At 27.3% G+C, this 20,474-nt stretch overlaps 2 protein-coding genes across 2 annotated transcripts in view; both read left to right on the plus strand.

The window, feature by feature from the left end:
• The window catches only part of LOC132937501 (uncharacterized), a 582,052-nt gene extending 574,065 nt beyond the window's left edge, over nt 1-7,987 (plus strand). Inside the window, exons 12-14 of the mRNA XM_061004322.1 lie at nt 1,043-1,369; nt 3,062-3,240; nt 5,352-7,987. Of these exons, the coding sequence (XP_060860305.1) occupies nt 1,043-1,369; nt 3,062-3,240; nt 5,352-5,516 (671 nt within the window). The 3' untranslated portion in view covers nt 5,517-7,987. The remainder of the gene's footprint in view (nt 1-1,042; nt 1,370-3,061; nt 3,241-5,351) is intronic.
• Nucleotides 7,988-10,526: 2,539 nt separating this feature from the next.
• Nucleotides 10,527-15,024, plus strand: LOC132935925 (EF-hand domain-containing protein D2 homolog). The gene is made up of 3 exons (XM_061002575.1): nt 10,527-10,773; nt 11,454-11,601; nt 14,154-15,024. Exons 1-3 carry the CDS (start codon nt 10,673-10,675, stop codon nt 14,316-14,318), a joined length of 414 nt encoding a protein of 137 aa, XP_060858558.1. The 5' UTR covers nt 10,527-10,672; the 3' UTR covers nt 14,319-15,024.
• The last annotated feature ends 5,450 nt before the right edge of the window (nt 15,025-20,474 follow it).

The raw sequence follows: 20,474 nt of genomic DNA on the forward strand, positions 1-20,474 counted from the left end.
ACATTAAATTTGCAATCCACTAACGCATAAATTTGTCATTCGATAAGAAAATGTTTAGATTATTCGCGCAATATCACCCAGCACCGCCACGTAATTTCCTCTGGGGGCAAACGCGTGTAGATATTTCAAAATTCGAAAACTTTTGCAGTTAACCTATTTTTGATATAGTCAGATTTATAGTATATATATTTACCGATCGTTTGGATTTGTCCACGATAAGGCGCTTAAATCACACAGCACGCATAATATTTCGGCCGCCCAGTATTACTATAGGTTGAAAGTTGCTATTAATAATATATATTATATTTTTATCAACTCCACTAATTGTAGACTATTGTTCAATGTGTGATTCGTTTAATTAATCAAAAAATTGTATTCTTCTACGCCGTGTTTGACGCCGCAGATAGGATCACATAATATTATTATTCAATCAGTGCTGGGATAAAGATAAATAACGTATTCGTGTCTTCTATAATATTTTTAACGAGAAATTGTTATTATTTTCATCTAAAAATTAATTTATTGTCACTGTTGAAACATTTGTTCAGTCTTCAGTATCTGATAATTATTATTATGATACAATTAATACTCATATAATATAATAAAATTATGATTATACGGCGTCTTGTATAGGCGATTTCAGTGCATCATACTAGTGGGTTATTAGTTGTTATTAGTTATTGCTTATTTTCAACAGCTTATTATAATAAAATGTGATTCAATTGTAATTTAATTTAAAAAATAAATAAAATTTGTATGAAAATGTACGCCGCACATAATCTTAAATTTGATTTACTGTAATGTAGGTATTACCTACTTTATTTCATTAAAAAAACCATATTTTTAAGAGCCACAATATGGACTTCCAAAATCATTTTAGCGTCACTCACACCGGTTGACGTGATCAGGTTTCCACGATAAAAATTATTTTTTTCTTTACCAAACGTCATTTGAGTTTACTTTCTAAGCTCGACGACGCATAATAGTATAGTACAATGTAATATTATCATAAAAATAATATTATTTAATTTCGGTTTAACAGGTTCGTCTGCCGTGGGTGCCGGCGGCAACGACCGTTTCCGGCTGACGCCAGTGGTCGCCGGCCTTTTGGCCATCACCATTGTGTCAGCCGTGGCCGCAGCTGCGGTGATGTGCGCGCTCCGTGTGCGATCTCGACGGCACCGGAACCAACGTCGGCAGGACTTGTGTGGCGCCGGAACTGGCAGCGTTATGGGCGGAGGTATCGGCGGTGGAGCTGCTGTAATCGCCGTGTGCAAGCAGAAAGCGGACGACGACGACGACGAGTACGCGGCGGCGGCATCGGACCCAGACAAAAATCCAGACCTGATCCCGCCGACGAAGATTAAAAGTGCGTTTAACAGCGTATTTGCATTTATTTTAATCTCAACCTTAGTCGAGGTGCAATACGGTAGTGTTAAAAACTGACTATCCTATAACAGTTGCACACCTTTTAGCTGCCCATCGAAAATATATTGGAAATTCAAACGAAAGTAAAAGAAAATGTAAATGGAATAAAATTGGTTTATTAGCATCTTAGGCAAAAGTTATTGATACGGTGGAATCACGATAGAGGATCTGAATAATTTTGTGTTACATAGGTTAATATAATTATAGAGTTTAATCATTGTTTAATGTGATTCGATTGATAACCTCCGTAAAGCACTATACACTATTCTATATATTGACAGTGAACCTAATTATGTAGTTGTACAACGCTTCTATATTCTATGTCAATATTATAGCCACTGTTTTATATAGGTATAATTGCTTTATTTTTAGTTTTATTTTTACGTTAGGTATGGTTTTTGTCTTTCAGAAATTTTTTTTAATTAAAAATTAAATTCCACATTATGTGCAACTATAAATCATTGTTTTAATTTTTTTTCTAAAAATGTAATGAAATTTCCTAATTTAATCACGTGATTTTAATTAATCTTATACTGGTTAAAATATTAGTAAAAAATCATATTTTTTATTTATGGGCCATAAAGTATAAAAACATATAAACCTATATTAGTTTTAAACAAATTTAAAACAATATTATTATTATTATTTTTTTTTAATAAATAGAGTAAAGCACTTATATTTCTTTGCATTTATCTAGTGCACAATAAGGTGTTGTATTTGTATATAACACCTTTGTATTTCACAATGAGTCACATTTTAGTCAATTATCTATTAAACAAATCAATAATTTAATTATCCATCAAATTCATGGTCGTTTACCTCATCCCGATGATAAACATTGCTTGCTTGGTACCATTTTCTTTGTTTTTGATTTATTCCGGAAATGAGTAGCCATACCTAAATATAATGTTTCTTTAAAATATATTATGTGAATGGTACATTATACTTTTACTATTACGTCGTTCTTCGATTCCCGAAAAGATGTCGTGTGGAAAATTATTAAATATTCCAATATGAACGGTGAACCGATGCACTGGGGAAATTCGAATTCAGACCCGCATAGGTTTTCTAGTTTTTGATAATAAAATTGGATTTCACCTTATAAGTACCTACGTTGAGTGACCGCTTTACCGATTAATAGTGACGTTTCCCGCACGCTTAAACGACTCACTGGTCAACGGGTCAAAGTCATTATACGTGTAAAAAATTCGAAACTTTATTATAAAAAACACCGGAAGCTATATATAAAATATAATAAATATATATATATATATTTTTGTAATGGTGAAATACACCGATAACAATTTACAGTATATACATTTATGACATATTTTACTAGACGTAACGATATATTTCCGCCAAGTGAGCCCGAAACGATTTGATTTTCCTACGCACCATGTATATAAAATTGAAGTTCCGTTATTGCAGCAATCGAACAAACGACATAATATATATCGTATCGGAAATACTGCATTCCAAATATTGCATTATAATCGTTGTGAGCCTACATAAATAATATGTTACACTGCGTATATGTACCTACCGTGTGAAATTATTTGTTGAAAATAAAAAAACACTATTTTTGTTGATAATCATCATCGAAATTCCTACATATAATATTATATTAATCTAGGCGGAAGCAGAGGCAATATCGGATACCGTGTTGTCCAACAACAGCCGATGATGGGATTAAATGACAACGATGATGAAAACTTGGATGCTGCCGAATCATCAGACGATGAACGATCCGGTTACCCGACACTTCCGGTCGACGGTATTGGCTCGCGCCCATCCGTCAGTTCACTCCGACACGTGAGTCCACTGCGCATTTCATTTGATAATACGTTCATAGTTTATTGTATCAATAAAATGATAACGATTTTCAAAAATCTGAATCTAAGTTACGTGATGTCTATAGCTGTTATCCAAATTATATAGTAACAAATAATTGTAGGTACCTAAATTATAGGTTCTTTATTTCAGTAAAACGGCATGTTCTTCCTTGGTTCTTGAAGTATAATATATTAATATATATCTAAATACATTTTAACAATTTTATTTTCAAAATGTGTATGTCACTCTCATAATATAGTGTAATCGAAATGGATTTCCGTTTCACGAACTTCTATCATAACGTTTAAGTAGTTTTTAGGTTCATGTAATGCTTACACATTTTATCCAGTAAATTAACGGTACCTATCAGCTTCAAGAATTAAATACAATTTGTGTCCATTACATGAAAATAAAAACAACATTATGATCGTCATGATCGAATTATATGTATTGGATATCCAGTTCATGAAAAATTCGATATTCAATGTGCGTTGGTATGACATACATACACTAAATATTATACGTATAATATAACATTATAACCTAATATATCATAATATAATACTAGGTGCGTTGATAAATCTATTAATTGTTATGGTATTATCAATCTGCATAATTATCAAAACAGATTAATATGACAAACGCATCTAAATATAATATATAATCTCGACAAACATATAAATTGGTAAATTAAAATTAAAACTACAATAATATGTCATATATTATGACATCAGGTGTTTATACTGACCATCTAGAATGTTCAGTTTATTATATCGCATATTACATAATAGGTATTTACAATATATTATGTTATTTTTATAAAATAAGGCCTAATGAATATTAAATGATATTTTATGCCATTATTTGTGTTTATAGCATAGTATTTTTTTTCATAGGGTATATTTAATTATTATTTGTTTACCTGTTATTCTCTCTATCCATATTCTCAGTACTTACAATTTACCTAAAAAAAAATTATAAATTATAAGGTTTTATATTTTGTTTGTTTTTAATATAAATAACTACCACGCATACAAGCGATACGCATAAATCAATAATTATCCAATTAAAAAAATATTATACTGCGATTTTGTTTTTGTATTTATCCATAAAATATAATAGATTACTTTGATGATAAAAATGTATGTTAAATGTTAATACTATCGTTTATACTCATTGGAACAACTATTTTCGGGTAAACCACTATCCATTTAGTTAATCACAAATCTGTACAACCGTTTATAATTGGTTGGTAAAACTTAAGTTAGATAAACATTTCACGTACCTATAAGCTGAGAAGTTTGTGTGATATACATTACCTCAAATCCTGAAACACCCCCGAAGTGATTATAGCAAATCTATTATCACATCCTTTACCTATACATAGAAAATCAATTCTGCTTGCCATTATTCAGTGTAATCAATTTCGGGAAAGGAAAACATGGATTTAATTTGATAAATTGAAAACCTCCACACATTTTCTTTCTTAAAAGTACATTTTAATTAACCATTAGGAATCGTAAATTAAAATATTGTGAGCTCAGTTGAGGATAGGACATATTGTATTTTTTTAATATTTAAACTACAAGGTTTTATAATATTATACATTACATAGGTAATATTAACTAATATTAACTATAGAATTTAACGAAAATTCTCATTATTGAATAAGATATTACAAAATTATGTTTAAAAAAACGTAATCAACATAACAATATTTGACCTATAAACGAGTTATATATTGTATATCAATTACAATATTATATTATAATTACATAATATTATGTATTGAAATAAAAATTAACTAAAACAAAGGTCCATTGTTTAAATTTTGAACAAATGATTTTTTTTCATATTCATATATTTTTTTGTAACAATCGTATTTAATATTTAAATGTTATGGAAAATATGATATAATAGTCTTTTCAATGCAGTTATTTCAGTTGACTAATATGTTCACTACACAAGTGAAAATATTTAATATATTTTAATTAAAGTACCCAAAGACTAAACACATAATAAAAATGTTTGAGGTGATTTTTTTTTTAAAGATTAATATCAATATTAAAATTGTTTAATGTTGATTACAGCCTGCTACATCAGTTGGACCTGGTTATAGCAACAACGGCTATAGACCTGAACAACATATGTCGACAACCATAGCGGTATCGTCCCGGTTACCACCTTACCACCATCGGGAAATCGTTACGGTCCGAACTCCATTGATGTCTAGCCAACAGGAAAGCTGCGTTTAAATTTATTATTACAAACGTGTATTCGTATGATAATATTATTTTATGTAATGTATACATAAAATTCATAGTCCTATAGTCCTAATTATTATTATTATTATTATTATTATAACTAATATTACCCAATATTATTATTATTATTATTAATTGTATTGTGAATGTATTTTGTTAATAACTTCCTAAATGTATATTATTCAAAGATTTTTCCTCTGTTTATTTCCCCATGTTCGTTTCTAACATTTGTACTCATGTTGCATCTAAGTGTTTGTCATTATAAACTCTACTAAATTCATTTTTCGTATAATAATCGCCTAATTGCCAGTATATATGCACTTCTATTGTCTTTTGAACTACTCCATAATGACATTTTGAAATCTTTTTTTTACCGGAATATTTTAATTATGAGTCATGAAAATGATAACTGACAGTTGGAATTATCTAAATTAAATTATTATTATTAACATGATCTGTTTCTTATTTAATATCGTCTCGTGAAATACTATGTAATATTTCTGGCCTTCGAATTTATTAATGATATGTCCAATCTAGTACGAAAATCGCACCACATAAATATGATATTATGTGGCAAGTTTTTCAATATGTAATTTTTGGGTTTTACGCCCAGCTAGAACATGGCGTAATAATTCCGTTAAATTCCGTTAAATTCGTGTTAGTTTCGTTGTACTGTATCAAAAAGTGTGTAATTCCAAAATGATTTCAAGTAGATGGATTATTTTTAAAAAAACAAATTCAAATACCCGCCTAAATTGTTACACAAATATCTTTGTTATAAACGTGGTACCAATCTTGGAAACGTCCTCCATAATACTATTTCGTGTGTTGAGTGTGAGGCAACTAGACGAATTCCTTGCATCTTCACTTTAATGTTTAATTAAATCAAATTTAATCCAACCATGTACAACTGTATAATAATAATATCTATATTATAACATCCATAGTGAATAATTTACCAAATTACCAATAATGCTGGTTTTTTGCTGGAGGACAGTTGTTAAGTGTTATAATTTTTGTATAAAATAAGTTTCAAATTATATGTGTTTAAATTTATTATATTAATGGCTAGGTAATACTATTGTTGTTGTTTGTATTTATAAAGTTGGAAAACAATTGTTGAAGTAAAACTGTCATTGATTCGCGCACCAGCGACATCGTTAGTCTACTGAGAGATAAGGTATGACATTTAAAAAAATGTGTATAAACTTTTTATTATTATTGATATAAATAATATTATATTTTATGTAAATATTTAATATTAAATATCGGTATCAATAAAGATAACGAGTTACCCGTAGTAATTATTTATTAATAGGTATACTAGTTTAATTATATGTCTAAACAAAATATTAATAATGATATTGATATATAATAATACATTTTTAAATTAAAAACACACACGACATTTTAAAATTTTTATTTTATATTTTGAGTAAGTAGGTAGCTAGATCTGTAAAATATATTTTTATTTTGTCAATTTATTATTATATATTATTATCATTTATTGGTTACCTAAGAAACATTTATTTAATTTGTAAGACATTAGAAATTACTACTATTCGTTTATATGAATAAACATTTTTTTTTTTTTTGGGATTTTATCAAGTAAATTAAAATTTGTATATTAGGGAATATTTAATGAAAACTATTTTGTTCAACTACTAATTAACTAGGTATTTAGTAACACTGTTTCATCTTAGAATTTAGTTTTTCAACTGAGTTGATAATTACTACTAAAGTTTTTTTTTTTAAATTTGTATCAAAACTTTATTATTATATATTATTATTTATTAGTTTATTTCTTTTCCGACTTTCGGTTTATATGTTCTATATTGTACTATATTATTATGGTGTTATATTAGAGTTAATAATCTTTTTACTATCAAGTATCAACGCATAAATAATATAATTAACATTTAAATTATAATATTACGTAGTAACTTTTTTTAAGTTTTTAATAGCTCTATGTTCATTAATTTAAAAAATATTTACATAATTAGAAAAAAAGTTGTTTTATTCACGTTGTCGCTACTTATATAATATAATTAAATATAAGTCAATAAGTGTAATCGTATTCGCACATATAAGATGCCAACTCTGTTTAGAATTTAATGCTATTTTTCTTTCGATTATAATTAGTGCGTATTCGATCGAAGTTTAATTTACAAATACTATCCGTGTGTGTTTATATACAATATAATGTGTAATATACATTTAATAATAATATATACTTCTATCATATCTATTTAGAATTATGCATAATATAATAAATACATAAATATATCGATCAAAATTTGTTCGTTTTGTCCTAAGGACGGTTATTAATATTATTAAAACTATTATTATTACTATAATTAATTAATTATTATTACTGAGTAAGTGTGTAAATTGTGTTTGATTATTATTCAATCGTTACAAAATTGTTTTACGAAAATATACATGTGACGATTTTTTCTTCATATCTTGTTTTTATTTTTATTTTCGTATTTACGATTTGATGAGTCATAATAATATGAGCGTGATATCGATCACTTACTTTGGCTGAAGGCTTCAGCCTGAAGCATTAGTGCATAACTAAGTAATAAGTTTAACGAGTAACTAGAAAATACTAGATACTATTGAAATACCTGCATATTTAGTACTACCTATAGGTATATCATATTTTTAAGATAACATCGATATTAGATAACAACTTAGCATCTAAAATATCTAAAAATATAATTATCGATAACAGTTAAAACCATCATTTTCTTACTAATCCATATTTTTTTCTTCCAAAACAGGTAAGTATAATATTAATTTTCAATGATTACTAAAACTATACATTTCTTACTTTCTATCTGTTAAACATTGTAGGTTCATTTTTACTACAATATTTTTATTATAATTCATAATTAAATATTAATTTTTTACTAAAAAGTACAATATTTGATTTTAAAGAAGGCATCTTCTATTTAAAATCACTTTTCTTTCTTTTAGTAAGTATTTACATTTACTATTTTAATCCATTTGTCAAGTTTTTAACTCAGTTTTGGTTAATAAATCATTTAATTATACTTACATATTATCGTTTCAAACAAAATTGTTTTTGAGTTTTAGATAATATTATTATTAATGTTTCACTATTAATAATGAAGTATAATAAAATTAAAAATTAAAAATTTATTGCTAGTTATATAACCATGAATGAATATTTTTTTATTTTTTTTTTAAAGAATTGACTTAATTTGAAAAATTACGATCCATACAGTATGTACAATAAGTAAAATTATTAATTTACAACAGTTGACAATGACTATTCAGTATTCACATGAGGAGAGAAATCACACATTTGCGACACCTCTTACATTTATAAGTTTTAACTTAAGTTATCAAATCTCGGCACCATATTCTCTTGAGGCGTCTGGTTGAGTCACCTTGAAGTGTTAGAGAAGCTAACTCATTGATTAGTTGATTAGGAGTATATTTATTTCAATGAATATTAAATAAAATTATAACACTTGGAAATAATTTATAGTTTTTTCCGTAATAATTGCTAAATAAATATAATACATCTAAAAATTATTTAACTTTGGCTATCACGCCACCACGATAATGTTATTTCCTTTTCTCACTTATATATTTTATTGAATCCGATTGTATATATTAATAAAAAATAAACTTTGGCTGAATTTAATAATTGTAATAATATATATTTTTTTTAATGTGTCATACAGTTAAATTTAATTTATGGTCAGTATTGAAATAAAGATAAATTACTTTGCCTGAAAAATGTACTTAATCTATAAATTATGTCAACAATGGAAAACAGTGATCAAGTTTTCTTCAAGTAATAGACATATTATAATAAAAGTAACGCGACAAAACTGGACAGTTAAAAAAAAAACTACCACTTTTATACTACAGTCCAGTGGTTTGGAATTCCCATGTATATTATTTAACAATACTGTGTTTATCTAACAAAATTGTTTAACCGAAAACAAAAATGTATAAAAAAAGAAAAAGAATCTTACTAGGTAATTGATTTTCAGCCTAGACATTTTTCACCATTGAGTTATATTAGATACATATTTTTGGTATAATAATTGGCTCAAATTTTAAAAGAAATTTAGGTGGAATAAAGCTTCAATATCAATGAATATCATTAAATATATTATTTTAAACAAGTGCCTACTTCCATCTTATTTTAGTTTTTTTTTTACTTTAATTTCAAAACAATTATTTTCCTTCTGATTGGAATTTGAAAACGCACTATTAAATGTATAGTTTTTTTCTTTACGAGAGCTAAATAAAACTAAAATTATACTGAACACTTAAATAATTAATCTTATAATGATGTATATTTAAGGATAGATAGCTAAGTTTTTCATAAGGAGACGTTAGCCTTAATTGAAATACGCTTGGGACTATTTTACCAAGGAAAAGTGCATAATGGCTTAATTCAGTAGGTATAGGTACTCAGTGCCGTATCCATTGTTTTGCAATAGTGTACTTTTTTCTATTGAGATATAGTTGGATGAAACAAAATGAAACAAAATGAAACAAAATGAAACGTACTACAACGTATACATACATGTGTCATATTATGTAAGTCAATAAAAAAAAATAATACGTTTTAGGTGGTTTTTTAGATTTTCTAAAGGCTAGAATGAAACAGATATTCTACTGAATACTCATGAAACAAATTAAACATATTATTTTATTACTCTGCAATTTTTTTCCCCAATGAAATGCATCTGAAAAATGAAAAATCATCTCCGACCTTTGCATGATGTCCCCGTGAACGCATTCACCCACCACCAAGGCCGAGGACAATATTAAAAAAACAACATGATTTGACAACTTAGCTCGTAATTTTCAATGGGATTATCATAGCTAATGACGATTTTCCGTGGTCATGGTTATGTCCGTGAATTTCCGGTAAGTTTTGATCAATAGTATTTAAATAGCACCACAATCCAAACATAAAACAGTTATTGTGATAATATGTAACAGATTGATCGATTACACATTATCGACTATCGTCTATTTGAAGTGATATTTTCGCTACAAAAAGTGATTTGGTTTTTTATAACGCACACAATTAAAATAAACAATAACAGTTTTGTATTAAAAATTATTTTGGTTTAAATCTGAATAAAACAATGTTTTCGAATCTTTCATTCAAAGAGCGACAATATATATTAAAAGAGTTTCCAGAACTATCACCAAATTTAATAAAACGTTACGAAAAAACGTTTACTAGGTAACGTTTATTTTAAAAATATATCATATTATGAAATTAGTACTTATTAATATTATTATAGTCTTATCGCATGTTAATTTAAAGGAATTCTATTATAGACATTATCATAGTTATATTAATAGCCTCTATAATATTTGCATTTTGTACTATATTTTTCTGTTATAATTAACACAATGCATGTTTACATATTTTTATTTGTAATATTCGTTTTAACTAACGAAATAAAATGACATTATCTATTATTCAATGGAAAGTCATATTTCTGTGGTTGAATACATATTATTTTCATTGACATTTTTGTTTTTTTGTTTTTTGTAATTTTTTGAACATAATTTAAACTATAGCTTTGAAATAGAATACAAATCAATGCATTAGAAAAATTTAAAATATGAACATGAATAAAGATAATGAATAATAACTATTAGTAACTAGTATCTGTATCATTGATTAACAATTATTTAATAATTTGAAGTATAACATTTTTTAAAAATATATATTTCATTTCGATTAATTATACAAATTAATAACTCATAACACTATAACAGCGTATTAACGTAAACTAAATAAATCGTACCTATTTCATAACCAATTTAATTTATTTAAGGTAATATAATAAATTATAATACTAAAAACTTGAGTGTGCTTAGAAGCTGCATAATTTTCATGATGATAATAATTAGATATGACACGGACAACGACGGATATTTGGATGTCGAAGACCTCAAAGGAATGATGATGGTGCGTGGTGTTCCATGGACTCACTCAGCGATTGTACGGCTTATCAAAGACGCAGATGAAGATGGTGATGGAAAACTGAGTTTTCGTGAGGTCAGTGTGATTGTGTTTATTCAATATTTACATGTTATTTATACATTTTTTTCTGTTTGTTGTTAGTTTAGAACTATCACAATCTAATTTTTGGTTATAAATTTTTTTATTTATGTTACAAAAAAAAATTAGTTGAAATCAAAGTTAAAATTTTAAAATTTTCTTTTAGAAATAACCTTCCGAATTAAGTAACGTATACTTAGTACAATACAAGTTTTTGAAAAAAATCGATAGATAATGTTTTTTTTTTGTTTCAATTCAAAAATGAATAACCCCATAGAGTTTTAAATGAATTAGACAATTTTTTTAAATAATTGTTTGACGATGAAAATATAAAATGTCACATATTATTTGCTGTTGATTTGAAAAAAAAATATAATTCTTATTTCAGTTTGCATTTAAAAAAAGAGTAAGTACCTAAACAACAATACACCTACATCTATTAACATAAAAAACTGCAACTGAAGTCCATCCAAAACCATAACTACTCAAGTCCATGAGAATACTGTCTACTCTAGTAAAAAAAAAATGATTTATTTTCTACAATAATAATGTTAATCATAATATTATCTTGTACTGAAATTATTGTTCTCTAGACAATGAGAATTATGTAGACCACGTATTACGAAACCACAACGGTTTTTTCTAATTGTGTTATTCATTGTTTTCTTAGAATCTTAACAATGTCTACAATTATAAACTAATGCTACATAATTTTTTCTAAAACAACGAATTTCGCATCTATTTATTTTTTACAACGTTTTTTACTTATGGGTTATTATTATGTACTTACGAAGAAATGATACCTCAACAAATAGTGTTTTAGTTCATATTATAATAAATTCTATTGTACATAGCTCATGTTGAATCTGATTAAATTAATAATAAAAAATATATTTAAGTATACGAGCAGGTTAAATATTTGTGAATAGAAACCTAAACAAATTTTATAATATTTCAAGTTAATTTATTTCAAAAATGTTATAGTAATATTATTAATTACCTTAAAAAACCATTTTTAATAAAATGATTTATCCTCTTAAAATTTGAAACTTGGTAAGTATCAAAATGTAACAATTGAAATTGCAAACCTTTTTCAAGTGACATAGATATAACGATGTATTAACTGAGAAATATAAATTTTTCGAATGAACTTTTTAGAATTAATAACTAAGTATGAAAATTGACATGGAAAACATAAAACTAACCTATACGTACTTCAATTTGTCGGTTTGCTGTCAACAGTCTAATAAAGCATGTATTGAATTTCGCAGCACGCATCTATGTAAAATAATAATAATATGCAGGATTTAGTACGACAATTACATCATAATATTATTTGGTATTATGATAATATTATGGAAACTGATTTTCGGTTGAAAACAATATCGTACAAAGGAAGGCATACTGCAGCCTATTCACAAAGTCGAAAATGGTTGATACGACATTATAATATTATATAATCACAATGCCTATGTTAGAATGCACGACTATAGAAAAAACGCAGAAACGCTTCTTCCGTGTGGGTTGGGGTGGCATGTGATACCAAAGCAATATATTATCATGTTGACACGGGAAATCGGAAAAGATGCGGACGATATGAAACTGTTTGAAACTCTTAGGATTCTCGGAATTCCGTATGGGGGTGCGTAAGAAAATTGTTTGTAGGTTAATGCATTAAATTAAATATTATAATTAAATATTTTAATCGCTTTGTGTAAACGGTTGAGCGCGCGACCGCGCTGGGTGGTGTCCTATAGGGTTTCGAAATACTTTGTATGCGACGTGATTATATTTTAAATAGTTTCCACGGCCGGAAATTATTATCACACTACCAAATGCCGAAATTGGTAAAACTAATAATAGTCTCGGTGAAAAACGTCATCCTCAAAGTTGGCCGAAAGTGTCATAAATTAACCTCTCGTTAAGCACCGAAATGTTTCTTGTAAGTATAATATAAAGACGTGTGAAATTATTGATCACTTCGACAATTGTTACTATGGTTCTGTTTCATTACGATCTGCAACCGGGATTGGTTATCAATCGAGTGATTCGTGAAACACTTACGCCTGCAGAGAGCATTATCGTCTGTATGCTTTGTTATTTAATTTATACTATCTGTCTCCATGATAACCAATCGACAATATTTCAATAAACAGCGAGCACGAATATACTTTTGTACCAGCATTTGCGCCATATATAGGTATACCATTTCCATTTAAGATATTGGTAAACGTGTAAATTAAATAGTTCATTTAGACGAAACTCAAACATATATTACGATATACAAATTTTCCAAAATCATGTTTTATGAGATTCTAATGCTCAAAATAATAATATAATTAATTGACAAATTAATAAACACACAATAAATACAAATAATACAAAATAATACGATTTTTATAATATTTAAATAAAAAAGGGGTAACAGATATACTTTGATCCAAAAGCAATAACTTGTAACGTTTTTCCTGCTAATCAAATTTCAATCCTCCAAATGTGTATGTGTTTGTTTGTTTGTTTGTATTATTATTATTATTTATCTTTTACAGTTTCTGATAACGCAACGCAAAAACGTGGAATGGGCCCGCCGAGTGTTGTGTGCCCTGCCTGAGATCGACGTCGGCCGCGTGGGCGTCAAAGGGGCCAAGAAATACTTCGAAGCCAAGCAGCCGTTGCCTCCACAAGCAAACCATAAGAATAATATGTCATATTAAAAGAAGAACAAACGATTATTGCACATAAATAATACTTCATATAATATAGTGTCTCAAGCTGGTGATTGCCCCCATAAACTTTTTCCTGATTACCTATATATTTTAAAACAAAATTACGTCGTATAATTGTTATTTATTACTAAATTGTAAAGAGCCACAATTGTTATGGTATAACATAGTTATATATAGATTGTAATTTTTGATTCACCTGAACTCGAAATTAAGAAAATTCAAGTTTTTTTGCGTTTGTTAAACATTTACGATGACCAACATTAATGTAAATATTTAAAAGTTAAATTATTACTAATTTCCATATAGGTAGGTTTCTAACGTAATCAGATAAATTTTCAAACAATAGACAGGTAGTCAATAGCAGCATTGTACCTATATAAGTATGTATGGTGAGCGCCAAACTGTAATGTTTAATGGCCATTGGGTGACAAACACCACGAGACACACTCCATCGGTATAAATACAAGGCTTACCTACGTCGAACATTTTCGTAACACATTTTTTAACTCGTTTTAAATGAGGAGTAAAAAATGAAACGCCCATATTTATGATAATTTATTAGCACACGATTCACGCACTTGTTTAAATCAATTATTATTTTTTTATAAATTATAGTTTATAATGTTAACAACAATAAAAAAAATAAATACATAATACTGTGTGTTAATGTGAATAAGATGAATGTTTATGAAATACCTAGTAATAACAATCATTAATTGAATTTTTACAACAAGTGTTTTATCTCATTTTCCACAACAATCCCGATCAGACCACATCAATATAATATATTTTCTAATATATTATGGAGCTTTTATAAGTAAAATAAAATGTATGAGTCTCGTACTCGCGTATACCAATACAATAATACGGAAGTGTTATAATGTTTCATGACTTTACGAGTTCATTCATTTCTTATAAATATTGTAACTTGTATTGGTTAATGGTAAATATACTCATAAACACCGTAAGTATATTATTTTATGCTAGAACACGAAGACACTATTCTTGTTCTTAAAAGTTGATTGCATAATACCATTGAACCATATTTTTATCACCAAAATCGATGTTTCAATGAAATATTTCAAAAACAAATGAGTAATAAGTATAATAATTTAATATAATATATGCAACTCGCATTTATCATCATCATATACACAAAATACACAAGATATGCAGATAACTTACCACGTATGAATATTATACTGTTAATTGTAAGTAGTCGGTACTAAATTTTCCTCAGTGAAATACTGTAAAGGTACATCGTACACGTATTATAGTCTTATAATATATTTATACATGTAGGTACGCTGATAAAGTTTTCAAACTTACAACAATAAAATGAAATTATATTACTGTCTCTATGTTATATTGCAGTTATGTTCTGTAATTTCAGCGCAATTAGACAGAAAAGATCTAAAAGCTTTTTTTTATAAAGTTTCCAAATTTTTACCAAATCCAATTTTTATGTTATATTATAAAAAGTTGAAAATAAATTATTGGTTGAACAAACTGATAGAAAATAAAAAACTTAAACATGAAATCTACTAAGCGCGTATCTAGATTATAGTTATTCGAATAAATGTTAATGACTGATACTTGACCATCGTGGACAATAAACATTTTTGAAATAAAAACAATAATTATTTGATTTAATATTTGAATGAAATGTGTATTGTTATTTTTTAATAATACACAGGACCAATAACTGTAATATACAATATATTAATATGTGTCGTCGTCGTCACTACGAAAATTACGATTTATTATTATTTTTATTGTTAACCTTTTTTTAGTTAATAAATTTTACAAAACTACATAATATCTCCGACCGATATTGGAAAACAATAATATGTGTCAGTGACACTAACCATGTTTTTACATTTAGGGTCACTTTTAGGTTTAACGCGATGCTGAGTTTTATTACTATCAGTAGAGTATGCGATCCGGCAATCAAAAGCGTACATTTCAAGCTGGTATTAATAATATGAGCCTAATGTGATTTAAATATATATCACCTACTGGATTTCGAGTCATACCTTCATAATCTCATGAGCTCGCATGCACTTACTAATAATCTCTTATAATCTGGTTTACACATCTCAATTAGTTGAATTTATTTACCTACTAAACTATTCGATCGCGAAAGCTCGGAATCTATATAGGCTGCTAACACGAAATGCACCCTTATGAGTGATTCACCGTAAGAAGATTACGCACACCAAATATTGTGAATATTGTTTAGTATTCAAAACACAAACTAATTGTTAAATAATTAAACTATCGCGTTGCCAACATAATAGGGAATGCGCGACATAATATATGTTTGGTATTTAAATAATTTACGGTAGAAACAAAACGCAAACATTTTAACAAAAATAGTACCTATATTATTAAATGTTTGTTGGATAAGAACAAAAAAATTAAAAGAAACGGATATGTGTAAAAAGAAAACAATTAAAGTACACGTGAAGAATAATATTTTAGATAATTACAAACTATAAAATTCCTTTTTGACAAACAATAAATTGTCTTTTTGTTGTATTATGTTTGGCTATTCGTATTAAATATTGTTCTCACAGATGAATAAAATGAAAATAACATATTTTGCATCATTCAATGAAATTAATCGATTTTTAGATTTCCAAAAATATGATTTTTTTTTTCTATTTGAAAATTTGTTTCTTGGCGTTTTAAAGGTTTTACGTAAGCCGCAGACTGGGAAAAATTGATCCAGGAAAATCACCGTTCGAGTGGCCTTAATTTAGTTACAGTCACCTATCACTTATCACCATCACTCTTAAGTCTTAACCCTTGACTAGTAACGTGCAGTATCTCATACCGCTCAGATTATTCTTTTATTTATATGATTTTTATCAATCGGAACAGCGTAAGTATTGAATATTGATCATAGTATAAGAAATATATAGTTAAGTACTGATAATATGTGTTAAAAACAGCTGTGTTACTCACCTACTATTACCCACCTACTTTAGTATATTAACCGTGGTGTTGACCATCGTGTGTATATAAAAGTTGATAAGCGGTATGTAATGCCACACGTCACTTAATAAGTATTTTTTTCTTTTTTGGTACCCACAAAATATATATTATACAATAATATTAATATATTTGAATAACTAAAAACATAACATATATATATATATAACTTACAAACTTATATTCTTTACCTATCCGGTTTTTACTACTGAGATAAGTTAGTATACCTATAAACTGTAGTCCATAGAATATTAGGTAAACAAATGTGTTTTATTTTACATGAAAACTTACAGTACAGCCCCAATTGAATGAGTAGCGTTGTGTCATACCGCACGTCACTAGTTAAGAGTAAAATTAACATTTTATTTTTCTATCTAAAATGCTCCAACCCTTTATAATATACTTTAATTTTCTAATTTTTCAATATTTATCTTTTAATAAGGTAGTTTTATGTTTACAATATCATTGATTTTGTATAAAAACTAATTTGAAAAATCAATTTTAATTTAAATATTAAATACCAACATGCATATTATATTCCTTACTATTTATTGTTGGGGTGGCCATATTCAAAATAAAAAAAATTAATTAGAAGTGCAATGTAATTCGTCAAATCGTCAACATATTTATTAGCACTTAGTACCAGATAAATTCATGGTCTGCGTACAACTGGTCCAAGTGTAAAATAGTCGTATACTATAGGTGATAATATAATTGTAACAATATCGACGGCTTCGTCAAAAATAATACTATGTTCCCATTAATAATACAATTATATAATATTAGTAATAATTCTACAGTTTTCTACGGTCTGTGATGAAAAACACTCGTCGTTATTTTTAATATTCCAAATTTCCAAACATTCTTTTTTATTTTTAAACGGTAATCTGTATTATTAAAATGCAAACAATCATAACACGCGCCATACCTACTCTGACACTCGTGGTAAGTTAGTAGTTGATAGGCCTCATCAGTAATCATATTGTAATTTGAATTAGTCTATAGATATCGGATACAGGGGGGTACATTATTTTTTCGTATATAGCTAACTGTGGTATAGGTACTCAAATACGAACAGTGACCCACAGGGAATTTTACCGGCGTCCGGCAGCACAGTCCGCCGTCGTGGCCTATTGAACAACCTCTTATATATAGGCCAGCGAACGTAATAAAATAATATAGTACTTCAACAATCAACATGGTATAACTTACTGAAAACCAGGGATTGCATATGAACAAAAAAAATTCCCTTTTATGTTATTTACAATTAAAACGCTATACAAAGTTGGCGTTTATCATTATTTAGAATAGTGTAAATACCTATCAGATGTATTAATAATAACTAAAGCGTGCAGGTAATGTAAATGGCCCGGATACGGAATATAATATAATCGGTTCTATGTCCGTATGCATGAAATAAATATTTCTATGAAACCAATATAACCTTTAAATTAATTAATTTTAAATTATTTCGTTTTGCATTAGTTTTTGTTTAATTAAATTCTACAAATTACGTTTTGCGTTACGTTTTGTTTAATAATATATAATATACTTTGTTGATCGTTTTGTTTTGTTATGGGGTATTTAATTATTTTTGATTATCACTTTCCGTTATAATTACGTATACAAATTGCAATCGTTTTTTGTCAAATATAATTTCTTTATAACGTTTGCAAGCCCTGCTGAAAACTAATAATAAATACTGAAAATATTTTTAGATTCTAAGTGAATCGACAAAATTATTTATTTACAACAGGGCTTGCATTTGAAAAAAAAAATCCATTTTATGTTATTTACAATTAAGACGTTATCCAACTTTTGCGTTTATCGTTATACAGAATTAAAACGTTATCCAAGATTTGCGTTTATCGTTGTTTAGAACTAAAAAGTTATACGAGTTTTGCGTTTATTGTTATTTAAAATAGTGTTAATACCTATTAAATTAAAAAATAATAACTAATTAGGGTAGGTCCGGATACGGAATATAACATAATAAACTCTTAGATTGTTTGCATAAAATAAATGTTTCTACGAAACCAATGGACCTTTTAAATAAGTAAATACTAAAATATTTCGTTTAGCGTTATTTTTTGTTCAATGATATTTTATAAATTACGTTTTGCGTTATGTTTTGTTTAATGATATATAATATATTTTGTTAATCGTTATGTTTTGTTTTGTGGTATTTAATAATTTTTTATTATCGCTTTCCGTTATAATAACTTTACAAATTTCAATCATTTTTTGTCAAATATAACGTTATAATCATAACGTTATTATAACGTTTGCAAGCCCTGATTTACAACCATCTATGTTTTTTTTTTTTTTATTGATCTCAAAAAAATAACGTCGACAGCAAAGGCCATTAGTTACAAATAAGGATTTACATTAATTAAATACTAAATAATAAACATTTGTTTTTATATAAGATTGAACAATTTGGTTTCTTTCATAAACTTTATTAAATCAATGTTTTTTTCTTGATTGGGTCCGAGTGAAGAGTCTAGGTTGTGGGATATCTTATGTGTGGTCCGCTCTTGGTTGAACATTAAACAGTCTGATATTATATGTTTGACGGTTAACAAACGGTTTTTTTATTTGTTGTGTCTAACATTACTTTTTGGAGCAGTAAGACTTCAAATTCAATATATTTTCTGGTAGAAAAAGTTTTTCAAAAAAATAAAACTGTTGCATTTAAGTCACATTTGTTTAAAACAAATTACCCCATTTATCGATACACGTAGATTCGTACAATAATTGTTATTGAAATACTATGATGAATCATTCATTCTAAATATAATGTCACAATACGCCACTCTTATTTGGTGAGAGATTTCTAGACATATTATAGTTTTAAAAATATTTTAATTCTTTTTGAGTTAATTATATAGACATTTAAAATTATCTACTTTTTTAGATTTCTTCTGATTTATGTTCAAATTAATGGTCAAAAAGATTTACAATTCAATATAAGCTAATAATATTTCCTTAAATGAATCAAATAATATTGAAAGTTGAAACACTTTCAAGCGCTTACAACTTTTACAAGCGTAAAAGTTCGCATTTTGACAAAATTGGATATTTAAATTACAATTTACAAATAATGATTTTTCCACTGACATTGTCGATTATTACTTATTATCTTGT

This window comes from Metopolophium dirhodum, chromosome 1, assembly GCF_019925205.1.
Source record: "Metopolophium dirhodum isolate CAU chromosome 1, ASM1992520v1, whole genome shotgun sequence".
Taxonomy (NCBI): domain Eukaryota; kingdom Metazoa; phylum Arthropoda; class Insecta; order Hemiptera; family Aphididae; genus Metopolophium; species Metopolophium dirhodum.